The sequence below is a fragment of the Phalaenopsis equestris genome, unplaced genomic scaffold, assembly GCF_001263595.1.
Source record: "Phalaenopsis equestris unplaced genomic scaffold, ASM126359v1 Scaffold000971, whole genome shotgun sequence".
In the NCBI taxonomy this organism is placed as follows: domain Eukaryota; kingdom Viridiplantae; phylum Streptophyta; class Magnoliopsida; order Asparagales; family Orchidaceae; genus Phalaenopsis; species Phalaenopsis equestris.
Genome location: NW_018165410.1, coordinates 38,343 through 64,918, shown reverse-complemented (window position 1 = coordinate 64,918; position 26,576 = coordinate 38,343). Strand labels below are relative to the sequence as shown.

At 31.8% G+C, this 26,576-nt stretch overlaps 1 protein-coding gene and 1 pseudogene across 1 annotated transcript in view; one reads left to right on the top strand and one right to left on the bottom strand.

Moving 5' to 3' along the window:
* Nucleotides 1-2,454: 2,454 nt before the first annotated feature.
* LOC110032552 lies at nt 2,455-5,887 on the bottom strand (annotated as a pseudogene).
* An 11,541-nt stretch (nt 5,888-17,428) lies between these two features.
* The window catches only part of LOC110032554 (heme-binding protein 2-like), a 31,838-nt gene continuing 22,690 nt past the window's right edge, over nt 17,429-26,576 (top strand). Inside the window, exon 1 of the mRNA XM_020736215.1 lies at nt 17,429-17,684. Coding sequence (XP_020591874.1) covers nt 17,479-17,684 — 206 coding nt within the window. The 5' untranslated portion in view covers nt 17,429-17,478. The remainder of the gene's footprint in view (nt 17,685-26,576) is intronic.

Below are 26,576 nucleotides of genomic sequence, written 5' to 3'. Positions count from 1 at the left end.
ATCGCCTTCATCTTGCAAGGCCTTCATCTTGCAAATCTTGCAAGTATTTAGTTAAGTTAATTAGATGCTTACTTTATTTTTAAAAACCAAAAAATTACAAAAAGAATAGAATTTGCATTCCTATTTTAGCATCCCAGTTTAAGTAAGAATATTTTGGTAGGTAGATTTTTGTCATCTTAAATTTCTAAATTTTCTCATTTTCTTAAAAGTATATAGCTATTTTCACTGTGGGTTTGATATTCGGGACTTAATCATAAAGTCTTATATTACTTGATAACGATACGTATACTTGTTTAGTATCTCATATTTAAAATTAAAATTATATTTTTATTTTTTTCATAGTGGAAAACTTACATAGTTTTTTCTTTAGATCATGTTTTTGACTTTGTTGCAAATTAAGAATAATTATTAAGGAAATTAAATTGTAATCGCATACATCACATTTTACTTCTATATAAAAAGTCGGGGTCACATGCTCTTGCCAGTAATGGCAAGGTTATGCCACCAATGACCTTGTAACCTCCTTGAGCTAAGCCTATACACCATAGGCAACATATAAACCATACTTGTGGCATAATCAAGCTACTCTACATATGAGAGAAAAATAATTATGCAAGGTGGTAGGGTGGTTATGTCGTTGTTACACCACCTTCTCCCATAAAATTTTGAAGAGCCAACTAATCCTAACTTTGGCCTCTACCACCTTTACTCCTTAAATGAACCCTCTCATCGTCTCTATAAAGGAGAATTCAATCACTCCCCCTCTCCTTCATTTATTGTTCACTCTGATGTTCCTGCTCTCATTTGATTAACTTCCCATCTAGTGTTCTTTGATTTCTCATATGTAAGTCTTTTTGTACTTCTTCATCTTCACTCTAGTTCTTATTCTTCACTTCTTCTAGTTCTTATTTTCCTTTAGCTATTCTGCTTCTTCACTTCTTCATGTTCTTCTTCTCCACTTCACTTCTACTTGCACTTCTTCCATATTCTTCTTGACTTCACTTATCATTCTTCAATTCTTCACTTCACTTCTATTTGTACTTCCTCATATATTCTTCTTCACTTATTCTTCTTTTTCTTTACTTTTATTGCTCTGTTTCTTGTTTTTATTTACTTCATTTGTTCTTCTTTACTTCACTTCTTCTTCTTCTTCTTCTTCTTCTTCTTCTTCTTCTTCTTCTTCTTCTTCTTCTTTTAATTTTACTTCTACTTCTTCTTTTCTTCTTCTCATCTTCTCTTCTTCTCACCATTATGCTTTTTTCTTCCTATTCTTCTTCTTGTTTTCATTTTTGAACCTTAACGCTACTACATTTTCATTCTCTCTTCATGCATATTGTTAATGTGACTTGCTTATGTGAAGTTTATCTCATGAGAATTTTGTTTATGTGATTTTCCTATGTGAAGTAAGTTTGAACAGGTGTTTTATTCAGGTAAATTTTTTTCTTATATTTAGTTTATCCCAAGGAGAAAAGTGGTGACCAAGTGAAATATGTATAAACTTGGAATTTATGTGGCAAACGATGTTAAACTAATCGCTTTGTGGGAGGCAACCCATGGTTATCTGTGTTCGTATGTTTGTGAGTTGTAATTGTTTGTGATATACTATGTTTGTTTTATTGTGGTTTGATCAGTTTGATTGATGTTGGTGGATTTTTGGATTGTTAGTGGATTGATTTGATCTTTGTTTGTCATTTTGGATTGATTAGTTTAATTGATGTTGGTGGACGTTTGAATTGTTTGTGGATTGATTTGATCTTTATGTCTATCATGAGAGAGGTGATTCTTTAACTTCTTATTATGGCTAGACTTGTATATCTGTAGTAGTTGGATTAACGAGTCCACTACTACTAGGGTCTCAGCCAGACTTGAGTTTTACAGGAGACATCTTGAGTTTGGACAGTAGTTCCATCTCAATTTTGTTACTTCCTTTATCTCACCTTATTTTCATTCGGTAGGGTCATGAACCAACTTAATGAGCAACATGTGGATAATTAGGGCTGTAAACAAGCGGAGCCTGAGCACTCAGGCTCGGCTCGTGTTCGGCTAGTTCGAATCTGGCTCGTGTTCGAAATGGCTCGTGAATAGTGTGTTCGTGTTTGACTAGAATAACATTTTCATGTTCGCGTTCGGCTCGAAATTGGCTCGTTAGAATATAAAATTATTTTAATAAATATTATTTTCTTAAAAAAATAATAATTTTGTCTAAAAATTTTCAAGAACAAATTTCATACAAAAATTCAGAGATTTATTAACTGAATAATAAAACCATTGATTTTTAATTTGGTATTTTAACTGAATAATAGAACCAATTATTATAACATTAAATTTTCCTTCATTTTCTTAAAACTTAAAAATCAGTTATGCATCTCAATTCTCAATAACAACTTAAAAGGAAAAAAATCAAAAACAATAATTATTTTTTGGTAAAAATGTAAACTCTATATCCTCTATATTTCATCTATTTACATGACAAGATCTCCATATTTTTTCCTCGAAGGAGATGATGACGATCGAGACATCGTCGTGATATCTTCTAACACCAAGCGATATCTCCAGCAACTCATAAAAATCCATACCTACAACCAGAAATACATAAAAGCTCAAAAGCTTATATTTTTTCTTTCTTACATCAGAGAAATCTTCTAACACCACGTATTATTAATATATGAATTTGCGAAAAAAAAAAAGCTATCCTTAAATTGATTTACTCAGAAACTAATGTTCAGAGCTCAAAAAATGCATTCAAAAACAGATTTTTGTAATTAGAAACCAACATTAAAATTAAACTCTGTAAAGCAAAATAAGAATTTGCTTATATATATGAAGCAATTATAATCTTACTAGCATTTTTGGCTGCACGGAAGAGAACTTCTTCTACAAGATGTTGTGCAGGATCGCCTTCCGGATTCGTCGAAATGAATAACTCGACCTCGGCAACGGCTTCTTCATTTGTGAAGTAATGATAAAGTCCATCAGAAGAAAGTATTAGGAAGTTATCTTTTGAGCTAAGTCTATGGTGAGATAGAAAAGGGTTGCATGTGATGTATGTGAGGTTCCAATGTAATCAATTCTGAACATCTCCAGAATTGCATTATTCCATTTGGGTTGGAAAACAAAAAGAAAAAAAAACTAAGAGATTAGTATGAAAGGAATGATTTTTGAAAAAAAAATATCAGTAAAAAAAATGCAGTTAATAATGTTATGAAGATTTCAAGTATCTCAACAATTACTAAAATCAAAATCATATTTGTTTTCACTCTAATAACATTACAGAATCATTAGATAAATACAACATTTTTTTTTAAGAACATTTCTTTTTAAGAATTGAATTTGTGAGAGCTAAGAAGCTGAATTAACTAAAATAAATTCAATAGCATTGCATATACCTGCTTCAAATAGCCAGCCCCAAAAGCTCTCGTCACCTTCAATGATCCCTTGACTTGACTATTGACAATGGCAGAAGAGCCCTCAGGATGCTCATTTCTTATTCTCTTAACTTCCTGAATGACAGAAAAAACATTAAGATTACTTCAGATTATTTCACCGAATGAAATCTTAATAGAAAAATTAAACTTTTATACCTCCTCAACACTGGTGTTGTGATCCTTTGTAAGCTGCAAGGAAACTAGACTCTGCAAACCCTTCATCTGATCATCACTACAATCATAATTCTCAGAGCACCAAAAATGATTTACTCAGGAAACTAGAATTTGTGAAAAAAAAGCTATCCTTAAATTGATTTACTCAGAAGCTGATGTTCAGAGCACTAAAAATGCATTCAAAAACATATTTTTGTTTCTTTTGATGTAATTAGAAATCAAAATTAAAATTAAACTCTGTAAAGAAAAATGAGAATTTTGCTTCTGTATATGAAGCAATTATAATCTTACCAGCATTTTTGGTTGCACGGAAGAGAACTTCTTCTACAAGATGTTGTGCAGGATCGCCTTCCAGATTTGTTGAAATGAATAACTCTTGATTAGCATAACTATCCTAGTATTATGCAACTTTTTATATTCTTATCTTAAAATGGTTGCAAACTTGTGTTGACTTCCAAAATTAAGAGTAAGAATAATCATCTAAGGCATCATTTCATATTCTTATCTTAAAATAGTTGCAAACTTGTGTTGCCTTCCAAAATTAAGAGTAAGTATAAGAAAGAGAGGAGAGGGAGGGAGGGAGGGTGAGAGAGAGAGAGAGAGATAAATAGTTGATGAAACAGTCTTATTAAGCATTTTAGATAAGAAAAACTTCTTCTCCACATGATTTATACTACATAGCATTTGATGATCCACATCAGTCATGTACATGTCATTTTAATATAGATATGAATCATATCTAGCATGCAAATAGAGAGATGTCCAAGGTAACCATCCTTTAAGAACAACATCTGAGTAGGAGAAAGTAAAGGAGAGATGAGTTTAGGATGAGTTCTCAGACACAGCTTGATGTGCTTGCACTCTTTTTTGTTCGTAAACAAGTTAAGCCAACTTAAAGCTTTAAGTGTAGCTCTATGAGCAGTATGTTACTTTTATAGCATGCATAAACCCAAGTATTACGATTTGGCAAAATGAGAATAATACATCCATTTACATGCACTTCCCAAAGGTGCATGCCCTAAACCACTAACTAGGTGTTGCATATCTAACTAGGTGAGTAATACCATAATATTGATATAGAATAACCTTTTAAGCTCGCATTTTACTCTTTCCACAATTACCCAACCAGAAAATCATTGAGGAAGGTAACCCTCGTCTTTCTTCCTTATCTTGTCACCCGGTTTTCAATGATTGAACTTTTTTGCATATCAAGTGTTGTCATCGAAACTATCCTAAGTAAAAAATATATACATCAATTAAATCTCCCAAAATAGAAAAATAGAAAATCTGAAATTAATTACTTGTGGGAATACTAAAAAAACTTTGTGATGATATAGAGTTCAGAGGCATCTAAGAAAATCAATGAAGTATTCTAAATAGAAATCCTAGTTGTATTTACAAATCTTTATAGTATTCCTTGATTACATGACACATTTTTTTGCAGGTATGCATTAGAAAAACGACAAACACCGCTTCTACAGAGCATGATGACTGAAGCATTGTGTTCTTCACAAAGGTCTTTCTAGATCAATATTATGTTATTACCCACATAGTTAGTTTGTAAATCTTCCTTTAAGCTCGATATGTTATTACCCACCTAGTTAGTTGTATTATGTCCAAAAAGTGAAACTGAAGTTCAAAAATAGTTTAGAAAAAGAAATGTTATTGTTTTGAAAAACTAAATGAAAGAAGCATTGTGTTCTTCAGTCTTCAGTCTTCACAAAGTCATCCATAAGAATAGAAAAAATTATGATTGAAAGGTAATAGCTGAACCACAGCACATAAACCTGTACGAATCGATGCACAAATGCACAATAGCCGAACTAAATTTCATAACAAAACTCTTTTATCATATCTAATTCGTAAAAAATACAGATATAAATGCAACATGCAAGATTTTACTGTCGAAACCCTACAAAGCTAGTTTTCACTCAAGAAATCTAGATAAATCTAAAAGAAATTTAAGAAAATTTAAGATAAGAGGTGAACCCGAAGATACATATGAAATAGTAGAGAAAAGATACTCAGAGGTAACACCTAGATAGCCAAACAAGTAACCAATGAACCAAGCAAGATTATCGAGCAACCAAACAAGAATACCGAGCAATCAAGCCAACACCAACTATCTGAGGAGAATAGAAGTAGATATTAGCAGAAGAACACAGACGATAAACCCAAAACTGCCGCGATGGAAAGGGTTTTGAGAGATCAGAGAAACGAGAGAGGCAGTCGAACTGCAGAAGGCCAGAAGTTTCGAGAGGCGAATGGGGCCAGTTAGGGTTGAGCATTGCATAGATCAACGTTTAGAGGGATTTTCATATTTTTTTATAGTAAAAATGCTAATTATTGTGTTCTTCATTATTTTATAATTTTTGTAAACAATTTCTAGTGGATTTGTTTTGATTTAATGATTTTTTCTATTTTTTCATCCATGCTTCATGAGTAGTTTTCTTTACTCTTTTCAGTTGATATGAAGTATAGGCAAGAGTAGGAAAACTTGTTTTAAGATAGAATAATTTTTATTTCTATGTGATGAGTAATATCTCCTTTGTTACATTTACATAACTTAAGTGGAATTATGTTATGTTAAAATCTATTGTAAGTGAAACTAAAACTTGGGAGAGTGGTGATCTTGCAACTTGAGTGCACTTGCATTGTCCAGTTGGCTATGGTGAACTAATTTAGGCGGCAATGCAACTTTTAAAGAAATATAATTCATGATTTGTTTCTATTAGAAGCTTCTAGGTGACAGCTAGTTTTGCAAAACTAATAGAATACTAAGCATACATATACAATCGAAAGAGGGTAGGCAGACATATGTTCCTTGTTGGCACATAATTTATTGTATAATTTTATCAATTCTTTTATTGCTTATGTCATTATCATCATTTTACTTTTCCTTTGTAATGAAATGGATGCTTGTTTAAGAATTTAGAATTGCTTCAAAATTCTCTTATTTTATTAATGTGATGCCACTTTCACCTATTCTTAATTTACTTTACAAACTGGTTATTTGTAATATTAAAATCCATTGCAAAACATAATGATCTGGGAGGGCTATGATTTCACACAACTTGTTAATACCACACTAACCTTAGGATGGAGGTGAACCAAAGTCTAAGGTGAGTGCAAATAGATAGGGAGATAAGTTTTTATGGGCATAAAATTTGTGTTTCTAGGATGACAGGCTAGATTCTTAACCAATTTGATGATTAAAACTCTCACTCCCCCTTTCTTAGAAACACAGTGAATAAGACTAACCTAAGAACTATCTGAAATAGGATAAATAATTCCAGCATCCAACTACTTTAAAATTTCTTTCTTTACAACAACTTTCATGATATGATTCAATCTCCTTTGAGGATCTAGGCTTATGGTCATCTTCCATTAATATTTTGTGCATAAACATTGAAGGACTGATTCTTTTAATATCAGCTAATGTCCATCAAAAAACTTTCTTATAATTTTTTAAAGTCTCCATTAATTTTTCTTCTAGAGCTTCAGTTAAATCTGAAGATATTATAGCAAGTGGTGTTGATGAGTTTCCTAAAAATGTGTACTTTAATTGCATTGCGAGAACCTTCATCTCAAGTTCAGGAGGTTGTTCAATTGAAGGCATCAGAGGTTTACTATTTTCAATAGTGTCCAAAATCACAAAATTTTCCTGAACATAATTTGAATACTCAGTATTTGTAACTTAACATCTTTCTTGGAAATGATTAACAATTAATAGTCAATAATATCCATTGTATAACATTAATCATCTTTTCATTTAGCTAGATACTTCATAGATTTAAGCACATTAAATGTAATTTTCTGGTCATTAACTCTCTTGGTTGACTCCCATTCTGCACATCTATAATTGCTCGCCCAATGGTAAGAACAGGTTTCCCTAGAATGATAAGAATTTACCTTTATATATATGTAACACAATGAAATCTACAGGGAAGATAAATTTATCCACTTTCACTAATACGTCCTCGTCCTCGATAACCTCTTAACCTCTTTAGGATAAGTATAGATCGATCAGCTAACTGAAGGGTTACAGTAGTGGGAGAAATCTCTCCTAAACCTAGTCTTCTGAATATAGATAATGTCATGAGGTTAATGCTAGCTCCTAAATTACATAAAGCTTTTCCACAAAATTTTTCTCCAATTGCACAAGCTATAGTGAAGCTACCAGGATCCTTGAGTTCTTAAGAAAGCTTTTTTTGAATTATTGCATTACATTCTTCGCTTAGCGCTACATTTTTATAATATTCAAACTTCCTCTTTTTGTTTAAAATATCTTTCATAAATTTAGCATAACTTGTCATTTGTTCCAAAGCTTCAACAAAAGGAATGTTGATTGTAAGTTTCTTAAATATCTCAAAAAACTTTAAAAATTGTTGAACCAGTTTTTATTGTCTAAGTCTCTGAGGAAAAGTAGGTGGTGGTCTTTCTAAATTAATCTTAGTTGGAGAGACGTGCTTTTCCAAATTCTTAGAAATAGTTTCTTCAAGTTTTTTAGTTTCTATAATTTCTCTCTCAACTTCAATCTCTTTATGAATTCCAACGTTTAATTCCTTTCCACTCATGAGTTGGACAACTTTATCTTGCTCCTATTCTTTGTTTTTGTCTTTTGGATTTATTTCAGTTTTATTAAGAAGTGTCCCTCTAAGCCTATTGCTACAGCAGAGGTTTGTATACTTAATCAAATTTCATCTTTTGTAGGGTTTGAATAGTCTCTTAAAGGTCTTTATACACGATGATGTTTATTTTCAACAATTTGAATATCAATATTATTATGTGATGTGTTAGCCATTTCTTTTAAATTTTGAAGTTCTTTTTGTTTTCTCATTTTTTAAAATCATTTGCTCTAACTTAATATCGTAAGGTATTAAACCTTCAAATCCTGAGCTATGCATGCAAAATGCGAAAGTTCAAAAAATAAAATAAAACACTTAAAATAAAAAATTATTTTTTTATAATTTTTGTGGTTTTTTTTTATGCTTTTTTGGGTTTTCAAAATACTTTTTAAATATTTTTAACAACACTACAATTTTCTAAAATAATTCCACCGCTAAATAAATTTTCAATTCTAAGAAAAATTTCATCGCTTTCCCAACAACGCTGCCAAAAACTTAACCTCACCCGCAATTACGATGATTTTTTTATTCCAAAAGATGCCAAAAACTTGACCTAATTTATATTTAGCAGATAGTGTGAATAAATGAAATGTTATAAAGGATAGAATAATAGTATTCACACTAGGAGTACTACGTAAGTATACACATCGTTTCAAGTAATATAGAGTTTTCTATAAAGTCCCATTATCAATCCCACAAGAAAGCTATAATTTTTTGTATAGAATTTTAGTGAAACTTTTACTTAAGACTGCAAAAATTAATCTAGAAAATATAATATCAAATTCAAATGTAAAGTAAAGCTACTAAATTCTTACAAGTTTCGTTTAAAACTAAATGTAAATGCAGAAACTCTAAACTATTTTACATGTAAAAGAGAGTTCTAATTATGAAAAGAATCTTTCCCCTTGCAATGAGTTCATAATCCGTGTTGGAATCAAAAGGTTTAAAAGGTTAAATGATGTATTGTGATAAATAGGAACATACATATTCATTAATCTCTCTCGCGTGCATAAAAAACATTAGCTAAATTAAAGCAAGTTCCCTATTGTATGGTAGTGTTGAGTAGATTTTAGTCTCTCACTTCTAGATTACCCATTATGCCCTGGTAAATGATCTAGCCTGTCACCCTATTAACACAAATTCTATGCCCATCAAAATTTATCTCCATTTCTATTTGCACTCTCCTTAGATTATGTTCACCATCTACGTAAAGTTAGTGTGGTACTCACTAGTTGGGTGAAATCATAGCCCTTCTGGGTCATTATGTTTCATAAAAGATTTTAACATACAAGTGGCCAGTTTGCAAAGTAAATGAATAACTGGTGAAAATACCATCACAATTTTGGAATAAAAGAAGTTCTAAGCAAATCAAACCATCCACATGACTACTTCTTATTTCAAGGAGAAAAAAAAAACTACTCATAATTCATGAGGATAACAAAACAAAACACTATCTAAATTAAAACTCAAGTTCACAGTGCAAAAATTAAAAAAAAATACAAATACTTATCTCAACTTCATCCCCAAGAAATCCTTTGAAGTTCCCTGACTTTCTTGACTTCAATAGACTCTTACAAGACTCACAACATTCTTATGGCAGCTGCCATCTCTAATGGGGGTCTACCCTACTCTAAAATCACTCTTGCATAGTCACACACACACCAACACCCCATTTGACTCCTTTTTTTTTCAATTGGACTTCATTATTATATGTAAAGCTCTGAAAATCATCAAGGGTTGCTTCAAACACCTCTTCAAATTTTAGCCAAATTCATTGAATAAAAGGGGTAACTGTTTCTGGTGCCTAGGTGTCAATAACGTTTGGACTCTGGCGCTTAGGCGCCACAACTTCATAACTCCATTTTACATCCATTTTCAATTCTTCTCATATAACTCCATTTCTTGCACCTGAAACCAAAAACATGCAAAATACCTTTCATTAAAGCAAATATCATCAAAAATAAGCATGAAATGTATATATAAAATTGGTAAATTTAAGGCATGTCAGTTGACCACCTCTCAGGCTAAGTAGATTAGGGTACTTCGATGACGTTGGGATGACAGAGCAATAAACACCTTGACCCGGTTGTCTAAAAATTTAAAAATCAACAAAAAAATTAAACAAAACAAAAAATGGTTTTTCTGTTAACTTTGTTTTACAGGGTTACCAAAGAAGAGATGAACATCATCCAAGATTTTCTTGCATGTTATAGAGTGTGTTAACTCTGTTTTACAGGACGATCATTCTAGCCACTCAAAATATGGGTTAAAAGGATGAATGTCAACAAAACAAAAATCTAGAATAGTTCAGTATCCACTACCCTTTGGATAGGACTATGACATTCCTTTCCTTGACATCATTTTTGAACTTTCTGAGAACAAATTTAAACCTTAATCGAAAGTTTTCTTAAGTAATCATGCATTATTTAAGATGTAAATAGCTACAGAGACTTATTCCTATAGGAAGATGTGAACCTCAAAATAGATATATTAATTTGAAATCTCTAGTAATTTGCTTTAGTAAGGATCCATTGATAACAATGATTTCCTTATGAAAGCTTCTCACGTATTTATTTGTTTTCATTAATATTTGCCTTAGTTACCCTAAATTCTCCTCTCTTATGCCCATCAACATGACATGAGTTGGAAGAATTAGGGAGGACAACCAACATAATGATAAACAATTTGGCAACTTCTCAACACGAACAACAACGACGACAACAACAAACGCAAGACCGACGTCAGTGCAACAACAAAAGTAGTTGACAGGCACATGTTTGATCTTTGTAACCTTAGTAAAAACATATGAGTGGTGATCATGATACGATGATATAATTACATTACTCATTAAGATATCCTCATGAACTCACTAATGCATTACGAGCAACAATAATGAGGTTATTTTGTCATCAAGATAGGCTAGGTTATGCACATTCAAAAAGCAATGTGACTTAGCATACCGTGATCATTCTTTCAAGGTGTAAGAGATTGTAAAGGTTTCTTAAAGGTTGGATATGTGCAACTGCTTTATCGAGGTATGATCAACCACATTGGATACCAGAAAGTGAATTAGACAAGGGTGTCATATGAGGTGGACACTCACATCTAACTACATGTGTGAACAGATGTGAATCGCACATTCGGCGTGGTCATACATGGTAAATGACCGCACATGAATAAAAGCATGCATTATATCGAGATACAATCCCACTATGTGAAATGATTGTATCTGTATAATCAGAGATACCCGAGTAGGATCATATGTTAAGTGAATATGATTTGTGTTGGGGATAAAGGAGATGGGCTACCACTAGATGGTTAAGTGTCTTAATGTACCACACATTCATCATAAGCATACAATGACATATGCTCAATGATGGAAATGTGTGAAAGTGGGAATGCAGGTGTGAAAGATGAAGCATGCATAAGACACAAAAAATGAATGCAGTGAGTACTGAACACCTAGGTGAGATTACACCTCTCCCAAGAGGCAACTCAGATACAGATGCAAATGGCAAGCATATGCTACACCATATGAGATAACTTGCACAAATAATGCTAAGTTTGATTGCATCAGCTATAGAACACCCCAAAGGGAATAACACCTCGTCTAAAAATTAACCAATTCAGCTTAAACAAATGACAGAAATAAGAAATACATGATATAGCATATGAATATAAATATGTCCATGACAATCCTAGGTGATGTTATGGGTGCATTTGGTGGTATGACTCTTGCTAGGAAAGAATCATACACTTATGTGAACAAACATTGTGCACTAGGTAGGTTCAGGAGCTAGGTGGCATGACACATGCTAGGTGACACAATATGACATAACTACAACACTTTTAGGTGGTGTCATAGAAAAGGGATGGTATAACCCTTACTAACAAGAGTTACACCCTAGGTAGGCCTTATATGTCGGCCGTCCCCTTAAATGAATATGTAACAATCTAGTCATGTATATATGGGAGCATATGAACATGAAGAGACACTAAAAGTGCAAGTGCAAGAGCATAATGAGATGCCACACACGCCATGAAAACATATGCATCAAGTCAAATATGCTTCATGCATATGAAAATATAAGCATCTAACAAAAGGTATTTTCACATACGATAAATCTCAAATTATAGGCATCAAACCAAACATATTTTCATGCATATTTAAATTGCACACATCAAAATTATATATGATTTTATGTATTCCATTGCATATTTTAAATATAAAATCTGCATGCACAATAATGACACATATTTTTTATATGATTTTAAAAGTATACATTCCATGATATGAATAATATGACAAATGCACTTGAAAATGCAAATGAAAACATGGACAAAATGGACCTAACACTTTTGATGATAAATTGAATCTTTCCTAGTGATCTTGCTTAGGTCTTAGGCTTAAAACATGGAGAGGTATACCAACATTTTGTGCATGAGGCAACAAAATGCCCACCTCCATTTGTGTGTCCAATACAAAAATTCCAGGAAACAAGATCCTATTTACAGTCACCAAATTGGTGTATTAGAGAAGTAAAAAGGAGATGCTCATTAATCTTATCACCCTCGACCCAGAAGTAATATGTCTCCCTCTTCCACTTAAAGGCATCCTTGGTTAGCACTATAATATGCCCTAACTCTTGTAAGATGAAGCGATGAAGAGCTTGTACTTCTAGTCCATCACCTTATTCTCTAAGACCAAGAATTTAAACCAATTAATTGTCCTGAACTATACATATCCATCTACCCCTACCCTAAAAGAGAATATTTAGTTGAAAATTTTACTCAATCACATGATACCTCTTCGATGGTAGAAAAGTACATGAGTCCTTATCCTAATTATGCAGTTTGGCTTTATTTGCTCCAAAAAGTTCCCAAGCCGATTGAAAATTGCCCTAAGGTCCTGACATAAGAGCAACCACAATCTGTATCTTGGTTTGTCTCTATGGACCACCAGATCATCTCCAAACTTATTGGTTGCCATCTCATTTAGGCGAGCGACCCTAAACCTAATAGTTAGATCAAACACAAAGGCCTTCTCAATAGAAGCTACCTCTGATGGAGAGAAAACCAATCACTTAGTCGTAGCTACTAGACTAAATGTTTGAGGGGTTAAATTTAGATCCATTAAAAGATGGGAAGAGAGATTGAACTATAGTAAAAGTTGATGGGAAGAGAGATTGAACTATAGTAAAAGTTGATGGAAAAAGGAAAAATTGAGTGATAGAAGCTCAAAAAATGTACTGCAAACGAGTAAATAAACACCTTAACCTTAATTATAGGGACCCAACATAGGGTGAAATGTTGCATAAGGATTTTTAGAGAAAACATCAAATCAACATAAAAATTTGAAATAAAAACAAAATAAAATATTTTTATTTCTATAATTATGTAAATACACCCAATTCTTAATCCAACAATAGATACTTTACAAATTAGTCGTAGGCCGTGATTTTTCCTAACTAATCTCTTATACAATATTTAACCCACCGAGCTTGTAATGATTCGCTCGATAGACCGCAAAATGTGCCCTCTACATGAATGCATCTTCTCAGATTTTAGAAACTTGTTGGTGAAGATGGGTTTTCTCCCCATGCATATCCCCTAACACTGTGTGGAGATCCTCTTCTTATTAAGCACAAGCAAGTTCCATCTCATTTAGGTGATAGGTCAAGGTTCTCGGGGACATCCGCCATCCCTCAGTAACTTTTTCCTAGATCTCCATAGAATCGGCTGAGCAGTTTACCACATTCTCCTCATTGCTAGCCTATGCTTAGAGCATAGTAGCTGCCACAACAGTTGGATATTGGCTGTTACCAACGAGGGGCAAGCCCTTAATCCAAATGTCCTCCTCTACAAGAAACAAAAAAAAAAAAAGAAAAGAAAGAAAAAAATCTATGTAAAAGAGAAATAAAAATACATACTCAGGATTCGATCCACCTCAAACCAAGTAACTCCACCTACATCTAACGATGAAAATTCATAAGCTGTATTTTCTCTCTAATCGGTTGATCACCCATACCAATTCCTGATATACTAGTTGGTTGAGGATGATCACAATCTCAGACCGACTAAAAACCTTAGTAGGAGCTTTTGTTGATAAGCCAGATACCAAACTACCCAACTCCTTCCCAATGCTAGGTTGATCATTCTCTAAAGCCTTCTGGATTGAATTTGATGACTCCTCCGCCTCCACTCACTTGGATTGCTTTGGACTGTTAGCAACCTTCTTTTTCCTTGGCTTGCCTTCAAGCTGACACTATTTCTTTACCCTAAAGGCAGCTGATAAGTTTGCTCCATCAACAAGTTTAAGCATCAAATCATATCCTTTCTTCATAAGGACAACATAAAAGCCAAGCAGGTGCGGGAGAAACATACTTAAAATATTGGAAACTATCCACTACATATTAAATATAAGGTTCATTGGCAAGAAAATCTAGGGAGTCTAATCATTACATTAAATTATAAATATTACGATTTGATTTATTGCATTAAAAATTTCCTCGTCCTTATTGCAATTTTCATTATTAAGAATTATGAAAATTTGAGAACTTAATATGTAAACCAAAAATAGTCTGTAAGAATCTCAAGACAATCTAACTATCTAGATCACTGATTAAAAAGTTACAAGGCATCATGAATTCGAACGACTGAAGAACACCAGTTGACCGATGGACAACCGACCAAAGGGCTGGTCATAGAGTGAAGGATTGTCTATCAACTGAAGGTCAGTCTGGTGACCAAAGGGCCACCTTGGCTGATTAGAAACATACATTCATACCAACGATCGAACAAAGGTCTGGTATCCCCAACAATCTCACAATTATCAATGTGAGGCTTTTTCAATAACTCCCCCAAAAATCTTAAAGATCGCCAAGGAACAGGCAAGTTGATCGACCACCTTAAGCTCAACTTGCTACTACACTTAAAGCTGACTAACTTTCTAGAACAAAGACCAACCTGTGCCTAGAAAAAATAGTCGATCGAGTTCTCAGAGCAAAGATCGTAGACGACCACATGAAAAGGTGCCAAAACAATTAATAATATCAAAAGATACAATAACAGTCAATAATACCCTCTAACACCCCTCTTAAAGTAGAGGAAAGGATGTAATTTTTCCACTTTATCCCTCTATCTTTTATAAATAGAGGAACCACAACATGTATTAAGGGCTTTTTCCTTTATAGGCTTCAGCCCCTTTAGGCTTTCTCACTTGACCCACTTAGTAGGGAGATTTCTCACAACTTTACTATTGTAAATCCCCAATTATAATATATCCAGTTCATCCCTATGGAGCAAGTTTGTGCGTGCTTTTCCCCTTTTCCTCCCTCTCTTTCTCTTACTACCTCTCCCTCAAGGTTTCTATCACTCTACTGGGTTGGCCTTTCTCTGTAACCACCTTGATTGAATCTTAAGACTTCTCCACCTCCACTCACTAGAATGGCTTTGGCTTCTTTGCAACTATCTTATTCCTTTTCATGCATTTCAACTGTTGTTGTTTCTTTACTCGAAAAGTAGCTAGCATCTTCGCCAAATCGATAGGTTTAAGCACTGAATTAGATCCTTTCCCATAAGGGCATCATAGAATTTGAGCGAATGCAAGGATAAATAAACTCGAGATATTGAGAATTGTCTACTATGCACAATTTATAAGGTTCATGGCATGAAAATCTAGGAAGTTTAATCATTTTTTTAGAGTATTACTATTAAGATTCGATTCATTTCACTAAAGATTTCCTTGTCCTTATCTCAGCTATGACTATCAAAGAGTAAGAAAATTGAGGAACTTAATATGTAAAACAAAAAATGATATGTACAAATCTTGAGATAATTGATAGTCCAAATCACAGACGAAAAAGTCACAATGCATCATGAATTCGATCGGCTGAAGACCACTAGCCGACCATTGACCGACCAACCAAAGTGCTAGCGACCGACCAAAGGATTGCTGATCGACGGAAGGCTAGTTTGATGATCAAAGGGCCATCTATGCCAACTAAAAACAAACATTCACACCATTGAGTGAACAAAGGTTTGTTACCCCTTTTAAGTATCAATGTGAGGCTCTCTCAACAGCTGTTCCAAAAATCTCCAAAGATCACTGAGGAACAAGCAAGTTGACCGATTGTCCTAAGACCGAACAGGTACCACACTCAAAGTCGACCGACTTCCCAGAGCTAAGGCCTAATGGTGTCCAGACAAAATAGCCAGCCGACTTCCAAGTTTGAGGACCAATCGAGTCTATACATAAAATTGCAAAAGCGGTTACAAATATGGAACTACACAATAAAATACAATAATATCCTATAACACCTTTATTAAACTAGGTGAGAGCATGTAATTTTACACTTTGTACCATAAGCTAAGGGACCATGGCTTGTATTAGGGGTTTTTGCCTCTCTAGGCTTTGACTTCTTGATGTTCTTTTCACTAGACCTATTCTGTAGGGAGATCTCTTTCCTCTTCTCTCTTAAAACTCATGGTTATAAAATATAAAATGAAACATAGAAACTAGGAATATTCCAGGCAAGTCTATGTGTGCACTCTCCCCTTCCTCTCTCTCTCTATTCTCTCTACCTCTACCTAAAAGTATCTACCGCTCCAATACTTGGGCAAGCCTCACAGGATAAATCTGGATAAAACACTTAATTTGTTTGTTAGATGTATTAAATTTTTTTTCGTGAAAGCTGTTACAAACTTCTATTATTAATTTTTTTCATCTTAATAAGATTGTTAGGCATTGTCCTCACCATACCCAATTAATTGTTACAATCTTTTAATTGTTATTTTATTTTTCTCATTTTAATAACATTGCTTGGCATGATGTTCAGCCAAATTGTTGAAACCACCACTTTCATTCCGATCTTTAAAAATTTTCCAAATAAAACAGTTGTTGTAGCATATATGGAGGCATACAATAATTCTTACGAAAATTTATAAATGTAGCATCCCATCCTTATACATTTTGGTATCTCATACCAAAAATTATATTTTTAGGAACACAATATCTTAACCTAAACATGAAAATTATAGATTTTATTGTTCCATACAGTTGAAAAGTATGAATTTGATGTTAAATTTACAAAAAAAATGAAAATTTTAATGTGAGATAAATAAATATATAAGAATTAGATGCTATCTTTACTTAAATTTTCCATTTTATTTATTATTTGCGAGATAAGAGCCACGTAGCCTTGAACATTTACTCCTTTTTATTCTCATCGAAAGCAGCGCTGAAAAGGAGAATGAGTATGATGGGGTCTCCAGCCGCAGCCTCCTGCGTCATCCTCGCCAATCTTCTCGCTGTTGTCACCGGGATCGAATCCCCTCAATACACTGTCATCCACTCCGAATCCGATTTCGAGATTAGGGTTTACAGAGAGTCTACCTGGATGTCCGCTTCCTCTGATAAAATTTCATTTGAGAAAGCTACAAAGCTCGGATTTCACAGGTAAAACCCTCATTCTATCGAAGACCTTAAGATACAGTTTGTTCTGCACTGTCCCTCGAGAATCGAACATAAACTTGTAGTTGTTGGAAATTAAACTAAACCTTTTTTTTTTTTTTTGCTGAATTCAGTGTTGCTTGGATTTTGAACTATCAGGTTGCATTTATGGATTTAGTTCGCGGTTTATGGTGAAGCATTTTCGAGAAGTTAAATCCTCAGATTTACTAAATCCGGATTTCACCCATTTTTTAGCATAAATCCCGGATGTAATAAATCCTGCTATTCTGTGGATTTAGTAAATCTGAGAACAAGCGAAGAGAGAGACAGGCGCGAACAGGCTCACCTTCCTCAATGGTTTTGGGTAGGATCGGACCGTAAGGAGGAGAAAGATGAGAGTTTGGGTGGTTTCTTTCGCTGTGATTCCGTTATTGCCTTCTTAACTAGCTCTTATCGTTACTGTATTGTAGGGGTTTGGTCAGTGGAGGGACGCAGGCGAGGGTTTCGGGCATAGAGGTAAGGGTCTTTCTAGGCGAAATTCGGAGAATGGGGAGTGATGTAGGTGAGGGTTTCGAGCAGAGAAGGGGAAGGAATGGATTTGTTTGTGTTTTAAATTTAATTGATTAATAATTAATAATTAATTAAAATATTGTCAGATTAATTATTGTGAGTTAATGTCATATATAATTATTTAATAGTTAATTCATAAAAATAAAATACATATTAATTTTTAATTTACTTAATAAAATTCTAAGCAGTTATTAATTAATATGATTAATAATTAATTAATTATTAAATGTTAAACTATTACTTAATTAATATTTAGTTTAATAAAGTGTTTATTAATAATTAATTAGTTTAATTATTAATTAGCATCATTAGGAATAAAATTTAAATTGAATTTAATTTAATTTAATAATTAATTTCTATCGTAGTAATAAATAATCAAAGTTTAAATATATTTTTTGTATTTGAACAATGTAACAAATTTTTAAATCCCGACAAATGTTTCCAAGTAGTTTTATATGAGTTAATTGGATTTATTTGGTAAAACTATTAAAAAATTATAGGATTTAGTAAATTTGGTAACTTTTAATTAAATCATATAAAACTATTTCAACCAAATAGTTTTGTATGATAATTTTTATGTTAACCATTTCAATCTTAATAACTTACATTCTAGAAGTTGCTAAACAACCCTTCAAGTGATGCAGTATAGAGAATAGAAAGGGTCATGCTAGTTGAGCCTGGTTTTTTAGCGTGCCTGAGCTATAACTCTACGTTTTGAAATTCATTCAGTCCAGAAAAAGTCTATAGAGTTTGTATATACTCATGAGATTATTCGGGAATGCTAAGATATTTGAGCTTAAAACCTCCCTTTAACTAACATTTATATATCCTTGCTTAATTTGTATTGTTTCTACTTATTTTAGGGTTTGACCTAAACATCTCCGGTTCGTATTATGTTTTTCTCCGTGACTTTCTAGAGAAAATAAGGGCTCAACAAATAATCAATCTCAGATCATCAATAGACTACAACCCAATATAATTACTTCAGAGATGCAAAAAACACAAATTTCATTCGTTTCCTACGCTAAGCGTAGCTAGAAGAAGTAGAAACAAAATAATATAATATTATTATAAGCAAACGATATGAATAAACCATAACAACCTTACATACTTTATAACATTCTTACAGACATCCGAGCGAGAAGACTTTAATTAGCCTATATGGCTAACACATATTTTGTTTGCAAGGGAGGAGAAAGAAAAGGAAGAAGAAGAGAACTCACAATTTTTGCTCTACCCTCAATTTAAGAGAAGAGAGCATTATATAAGCTGTGAAAGGCACCGTAGTAATCATGGATAATGATATTTTTAATAGTTAGCTTCTGCTTATGTGGCCAACAATTCAGATGGTGGAGAATAAAGTCGACGATAGTTGAGTCGATGGAGAATTATTGCAGTACGGTTAAATTCCTTTTTAATTATTATTTTGTCTTACAGCTTGGTCGAGAGTAAATGCTTGTATGGAACTTTCTTTTCTAATAATTATTTTGCTTTTCGACTGTTATCTTTACATTCCACTATTTTTTGACTTTAAGTTTGTCTCGTGTTTTTTGTAGAGTATCCCGTTTCTGGAAATACATACATTTATGTATTTTTTTTGTTTTGTAATTTTTGGCAAAATAATTCATTTACTTCTTTGCTTGCTGCCGCAGTATTTTTGCTTAGAATGGAGATTCATTTTTTTGTACATAACTTCATTTATCTTCCGTGTAGGCTAATTGCAATGACTATATATGAATAACTACTCCGAGCAATGATAAAATCAAATATTTGTTGGATCTAGTTTTTTAGTTTCATTCCATATTTGGTACAAATCATCTGCTTTAGGTCTCTGGGATAATATTTCAGTCGGTCTATATGTGGGAGTATCTGATTCGCTGCTAATTCCAAACAATATAAATGAGATAATTCCTTCTCGTATTTTGGGATAAGCTTGATATAATTGCATATATAAATTCCAATGCTTGACGACCATGTAGAATGTTACCACGACATCAATAAATGATTTTGGTAATTCTCTTAGAAGATTTTCATGCGTACTAAGCCGCAATTATATAATTCAAAGATAAGTTTATAATCTGTATTTCCATATATATAAATGACTTGGAATTTTCTGGCCGTGTGAAAATAATTTTGAGAATTAATTCTTTCCTCATGTTGAAATAATTGTTATAATTCATCGGCTAATTCTATAATACTCTTTGCAGAGTTAATTCATGCATTTTGCAATATTTTTGCATAAGAAAGTATTTTATTTGAAGAAGTGTGTACTTCTTTTGTAATTTTGAGATATGTAAAGTCTTGCAATTCAATAATTGAAGAAGTAGATACCTTTTTTTTTTGTAATTTTGAAATTTGAAAAATCTCGTATTTTTGCAATTCATTAATTGAGGGTAATTTCTCTTCATGGATTTCTCCATTCAGATAATTCTTTACTTTCAGTAATTTTCTTAGAATGTTATTACGTAAGCAATTTCACATTCTAATTTTCATATTTGTAATTCAAGCATTTCGAGATAATTGTTCAAGCCCGAAAAAGACTTTTCGTCGGCATTGCCTGCTATATAATGTATCTCCATATTTTCAGTGCTTGTACTCATTTCTTGATAATTCACAAGCTAAAGTGTTAGTAAGAGCATATTAATTTCTCTCAATATATTTTATATCAAAGCTATATGCAGAAAATCAATTTTTTCATCTTCTTATACTTTTATTAGGTAAAGAATCTACAATTTTTTTTAATAAATGAAATAGTTTTTTTATTATTTGTCATAATTAGAAATGTTTCATTTAAAAATATTTCAAATTTTTTAATAATTTTTTTTATTGCTAATAATTTTTTTCTCATTAATATGATAATTTTGTTCTGTCGTTGTATACGTACCTGAGTTGTACCTGCACAAGAGTTCGATAGCATTACGTCGAGCTTTTAAAATTGCACCCCATACTAGTTCGAAACTGTCAGTTTCTATAATTAAATAATCACCAGGTATAGATAAATATAAGTTTGGTAGGTTTTCACATAGATCTTTAATCTGTTGTAAAATTTTTTGATCATTTTCATCCAAAGACCAGATTATATTTTTACGTAACTTCTTTTGTAGTGTGGCTCGTAACTGCAAGATTTCTGATAAATACGTAAGCGTAGTTGATACATCCTAAAAATTGTTGTAAATCTTTTTTATTAGTAATATGTTTAAAGTAATCAATTTTTGTTAAAATATAATCTTGTTATTCGATTGCACCTTTATCTATAATAAATCCTAAAAATTCAATAGTATTGTTCACAAAAATGACTTTCTTTGTACTTAGAGTCATTCCATGTTTTTGTTTTTTTGTGAAAATAAATCTAAATATTTTAAGTGTTGCGTAATAATTTGGCTAAATATTAAAATATCTTCTACATAGATAAGATAGAAGTAGGATAATTCAACAAAGATAGTATCCACATGCCTTTGAAATATTTGTGGAACATTTTTTAATTCAAAAGACATAACGTTCCATTGGTAGTGACCCTAAGGTGTACTAAATGTTATAAATTCTCTACTATTTGTGTGCATCATAATTTGTCAGAAGTCAGATTTACACTCTAATTTAGAGAACCATTTAACAGTTTTAATATGATTTATTGAAACTTCTTTATCTGGTAGGAAATAACTATCAAATTTTGTGTTATCATTAAGTTTTTATATTTATTTATCATCCTTGCTTTTCCTCAAATCTATTCAGCATGATTTCTTACTAAAAAAATAGGGGTACCATGTGGCTAGTACTTGCTTCGATTAATTTGAGGTTTAGTAATTCTTGAATTTTAGTACGAAATTCTTTTTTATCTTCAGAGGTATATTTAATAGGGCACACCCTAACAATAAGAGAAGGATTAATTGGTTCAATAGTTGCAACAAACTCGTCTTCAGACCAAAATTGTAAGTGATTTTCTGAAAATGAGGGGTTAAATAAGGAGGATGCAAAAGCACGAAGTTCCTTAAGTTTAGAAAGTTCGGGAGAAAACGTCGTATATGCATGTGAGTTAAGAGTAAATGGATGAGGAAAAATAGTTTTGATTAGTTGATTCAAAGTAGAATCACCACGCTGACTACGAAAAACGGGTGAGGTAGCATGAAATTTGGGCGTGCGGATTAAAGGACCAAGGAGTGGGTGATGAGTGGGGGTAACTAAGGTGATTTCATTTGAAGATTGAATAAATGACATGAAAGTTTTAAAGAAATTAATTCCTAGAATTAAATCAAGGTCATCGTAAGATAGACACCATAATTTAGATATTTTAATTTGAGCGGAGTGAATAACTAATTGATCGTATCAATATTCATTTATAGTGCGGAGACCATTAAAGGTTTCAAGTAGTAGAGGTTTAGTATGTACAGAGATATGGTCTGGAAGCATATATTTTTTACAGATAGTGATATCACTACCAGTATCACATAGAACATGTATAGGAATAAGTTCATATGTAGGAATATATAATTCTGTCATGATATAGCTATGAAAGTCGGACATTACATTGTAGAGTATGTTTATCTATATGAACGATATCATGTGTAAATGTAATAATATGTTGTTGGAGAAAATCCATTCTTACTAAAATTCAATTAGAATTTTTATCATCCCTTAAAAATAAATGTTGGAAATCAATTCATTGATTATTAATATTTTAGAAACCAAAGAGTAAATTGGCTTCATGAGTATAGGAATACTTTTGTCCAAGGTAATCTTGACATATATATATGGAGTATCTTTTAATATCTGTTAGTTTGTTGGTACTAAGTTTTGATCTATATGCGAACGATGTGATCTTATATCTAAACATTATTTTTCAGGAATGATATAATATCCAGAAACTAATAATTAATTATTTTTGTAATCTTTCCGGCTAGTGGATGGTCTAGTTAGAAAGATAGAGTGATTAATATCAAAAGAACGTTGAGGTTGTATAGCCAGAGAATTAGAATTTTCAGTGAAGCTAAGTCGTGGATGTCTTTGGCTACCATAAGTTCTATTTTCATTAAAATCAAGAAGAAGATTAGATGGAGTAATTTCTAACTTACTAACTTCTTCAGGTTGAATAGTGTGACCAATATAAGAGAAGAGGGGATCTAAATGAATTGGATCAGTATGTGGTTTAAACGCTATTGTATTATGTTGATTACTATATGCATAAGCAGTTTGATAAGTGATACCATAAACTACACTTCCTTCACGTAATTTTACTTTGTCTAGCTTGTGTCGTAATGTAAAAGATCGACTTAAGTGTCGATTATTAATATTTACAGCACAATTTGGCTATAAATTAAACATTAAAGTTTGATAACATATATTTTCTTGTATTACGCCTAATAAAGCTTCCTTTTTGAAATGTATAATTATATCATCATAAATCAAGATGGTAATAGGGCTATCAATTCTTTTACGAAAATATGCTTTAATTATGATCTGAATTCCTCCAAAAAATATATATTTATATTTTTTTAAGGATTTTTAATTCCTTTCTAAATCTTATATTTTTATTTGTTGATTATACAGAGGTATTCGTGTACTTTCTTCTGCATTTAAAACATTAATGTGATGTTCTCCTTGACGAATACTACATTGTATATATTTTTTCCAAAGAAAAATAGGCATGTCAAAACAATCTTTACTTCCAAGGGATAATTTTCGTTTTCATATCTTATTATAGGCTTCTCTAGATAATGTAATGTCTTTAAAATTCAATAGTGTTGTCATTAATTATATTTGTTTCAAAATGTTTCATCCATTAATCAGAGTATAAATATTTTTTTATTTCATTATCTGAATAGCTTATATTTATTAAATTTTCTTCAGTATCTGATAATTCATAAAGTTCTTCTCTATTAATGTCAGAAAAATTGAAAATTGCTTCTAGCTCTTTTTCATTTATAAGTGCTACAAATTTTACATGACTTAAGTCTTTTGGGGACATATTTGCATATTGTCCTTCCTGTTTACAAATCCAACATTTACTAATTATGACCTATTTAGTATTTATATTATTGTTGGTCTTTTGATCATTTTTTCTAAACGTTCTTTTATTAGGATTAAAATATATATTTTTTGTATTTTCTTAAAGAATTTTTTCTTTTTATTCTTTGCATAGCAATTACAAGTGTCATGGGAAGAAGAACAACCCATTTGCTAAGCAACTAAAATATGATTTTTCACAATATAAATATTGTTTATATTGTTTATTTTATTTGTGTAAGTCATGATGCGAACAAGCTTTAGTTAATTGTTTTTAGCATATTGTATCCGACTACCTAAAGTGATTTCATTTTGATGTATTTTTGTAAATTTTTGTCTTCATAGAATATTATATGGTTCGGGTAGTTTGTTGAAAACATATCTAAATATAAAAATCGATCATCAACTAAAATATCATAAAAGAATATTTGATAATCACAATTATATTAATTTAAGTAACAAATATTGCTAATGTTTAATACAGTTACTTTTGTTTGACGATTTTTAATTGATATTTCTATTTTTTTCTTCAGTAGCATATTTAATCTTATATCCTAGGAATTTGCTTTTTAGAAAATCAACATAAATACTAGAACATTTGCTAGGTGTACTGACAGTTGTTTCACCTAAACAAATTTATCTAATAATTTATTTTTGATTGTCTTTTAAACCAAGAAATCATTTCTTTTCTATTCCAGTAAATGCGTTTTCTAAAAATCCATAGTCATCTTCATCTTTTAAATTATAATTTTATATTGCTAACTATATTTATTTACCCATTTGTCGAATGTTTCAATAATATTTTTGCAACAATTAATATTTAAATAGATACCGTGTCCACTAATGGGTTCAAGTATTTGATTTAGATTGATTAGGTCTTAGAGTAGGAATACGTTTAATAATTGGTGGTAGGTAATGTGCATAAGAACTAGTATTGTGACTGGTAATAGCTTCATTATAATTTGATTGAGTATTTGAAAGAGTAGGAGTATCAACTGAAGAATAATTAATAGAAGTGTTCATGAATTGATGTTCTGTTAAAATATTAATCAAAATATTTGTTTCTTTTTCAGTTTGAGAAGGTTTTCCAATTGAAATGATTTCATTAATTCGAATAGCTCCTTGTATATTTTCTTGAGAATTGTATTTTGTTTGATTCATCGATCCAAGATTTTCTGGATGAGAAGAGAATATTTTTAAACTGCAGCATTCGACAAGAATGACTGCTGTGGCCACACTACTATTTAAAATTTGTTGATTTTGAATTAGTCTCATACCTAACTCGTGTATATTAGAAGTGTTTTCTGTGTGCGCTAATTTCTTATATATAGATTAGATTATATTTTTAATGTGTTTAATTTTTTCAAGTTGAATTTGGTTTAATCCATAAATTAATGAGTTGGTAGTTAAGTATAGTTTCAGAATATAATCTTGATTCAACTTGTTGTTTTAGGATCATATAACTAATAATGATCCATTCATTTGAATTACCTAAGAGAGATTTGATATGAAAAAAATGTTCTTTTAGAAAGACTTCTAATTGTTAAATTTTTGTTCTAAATAAAATTTATTCATTATTAACCTCGTCAAATATATCTGACCTAAGTTCATCTAAAAGAAGTCGCTTTTTAACTCTTTTTCTTCTTTTATTTGAAATTTATAAGATCTAAAATTAGATTTATATGACCATGAAGGTGCACATAAACATTTGATGTGTATAGAACATTCATATGTTTTAGCCTGTGTTTAGGACATTCATTGGTTTTAACACTGTCATTGTTGGTCTCAAGCCCAGTTGTGAAAATTGGAGGATTGCATTAGGTAGTCGACGGCCAACGTAAAACTTGTCGAAAAAATATGACAAATCTTTTTGATAATTGTGTAAGTGTTAGGACATCCCCTGGAAACGATGTGTTGTATGATCTGAATACAGTGAAAAGTGTATAAGGGTTGCTGCACCGGCGCCCGAGTGTAGTGTTAAATAAGCAAATGTTCCCACATTGCGAACGGATACAGATAAAAAAGTTAGCCCATGAAACTGATATTATAATTCATAGAAAGATAAACATCTTATGTGTTCTAAATAGGTTAGAGAAAAGGCTAATGAGATTGATAACTTGGGTTTTATAAACTTTGGTATTCAGATAAGAGTCGCAGTAAAAATTGTGTAGGTGTAATTATAGATGAGAGTTTTTAAGATGATGTTGTAAAAATTAATAGAGATGGAGATTGAATTATAGCCCTAATGATTACCGTTGATACTAAGATTTTTAATATTCTAAGTGTTTATGTGTCAGCGCTTAAAAGGGGGAAAATAGAGTTTTTTTTTTT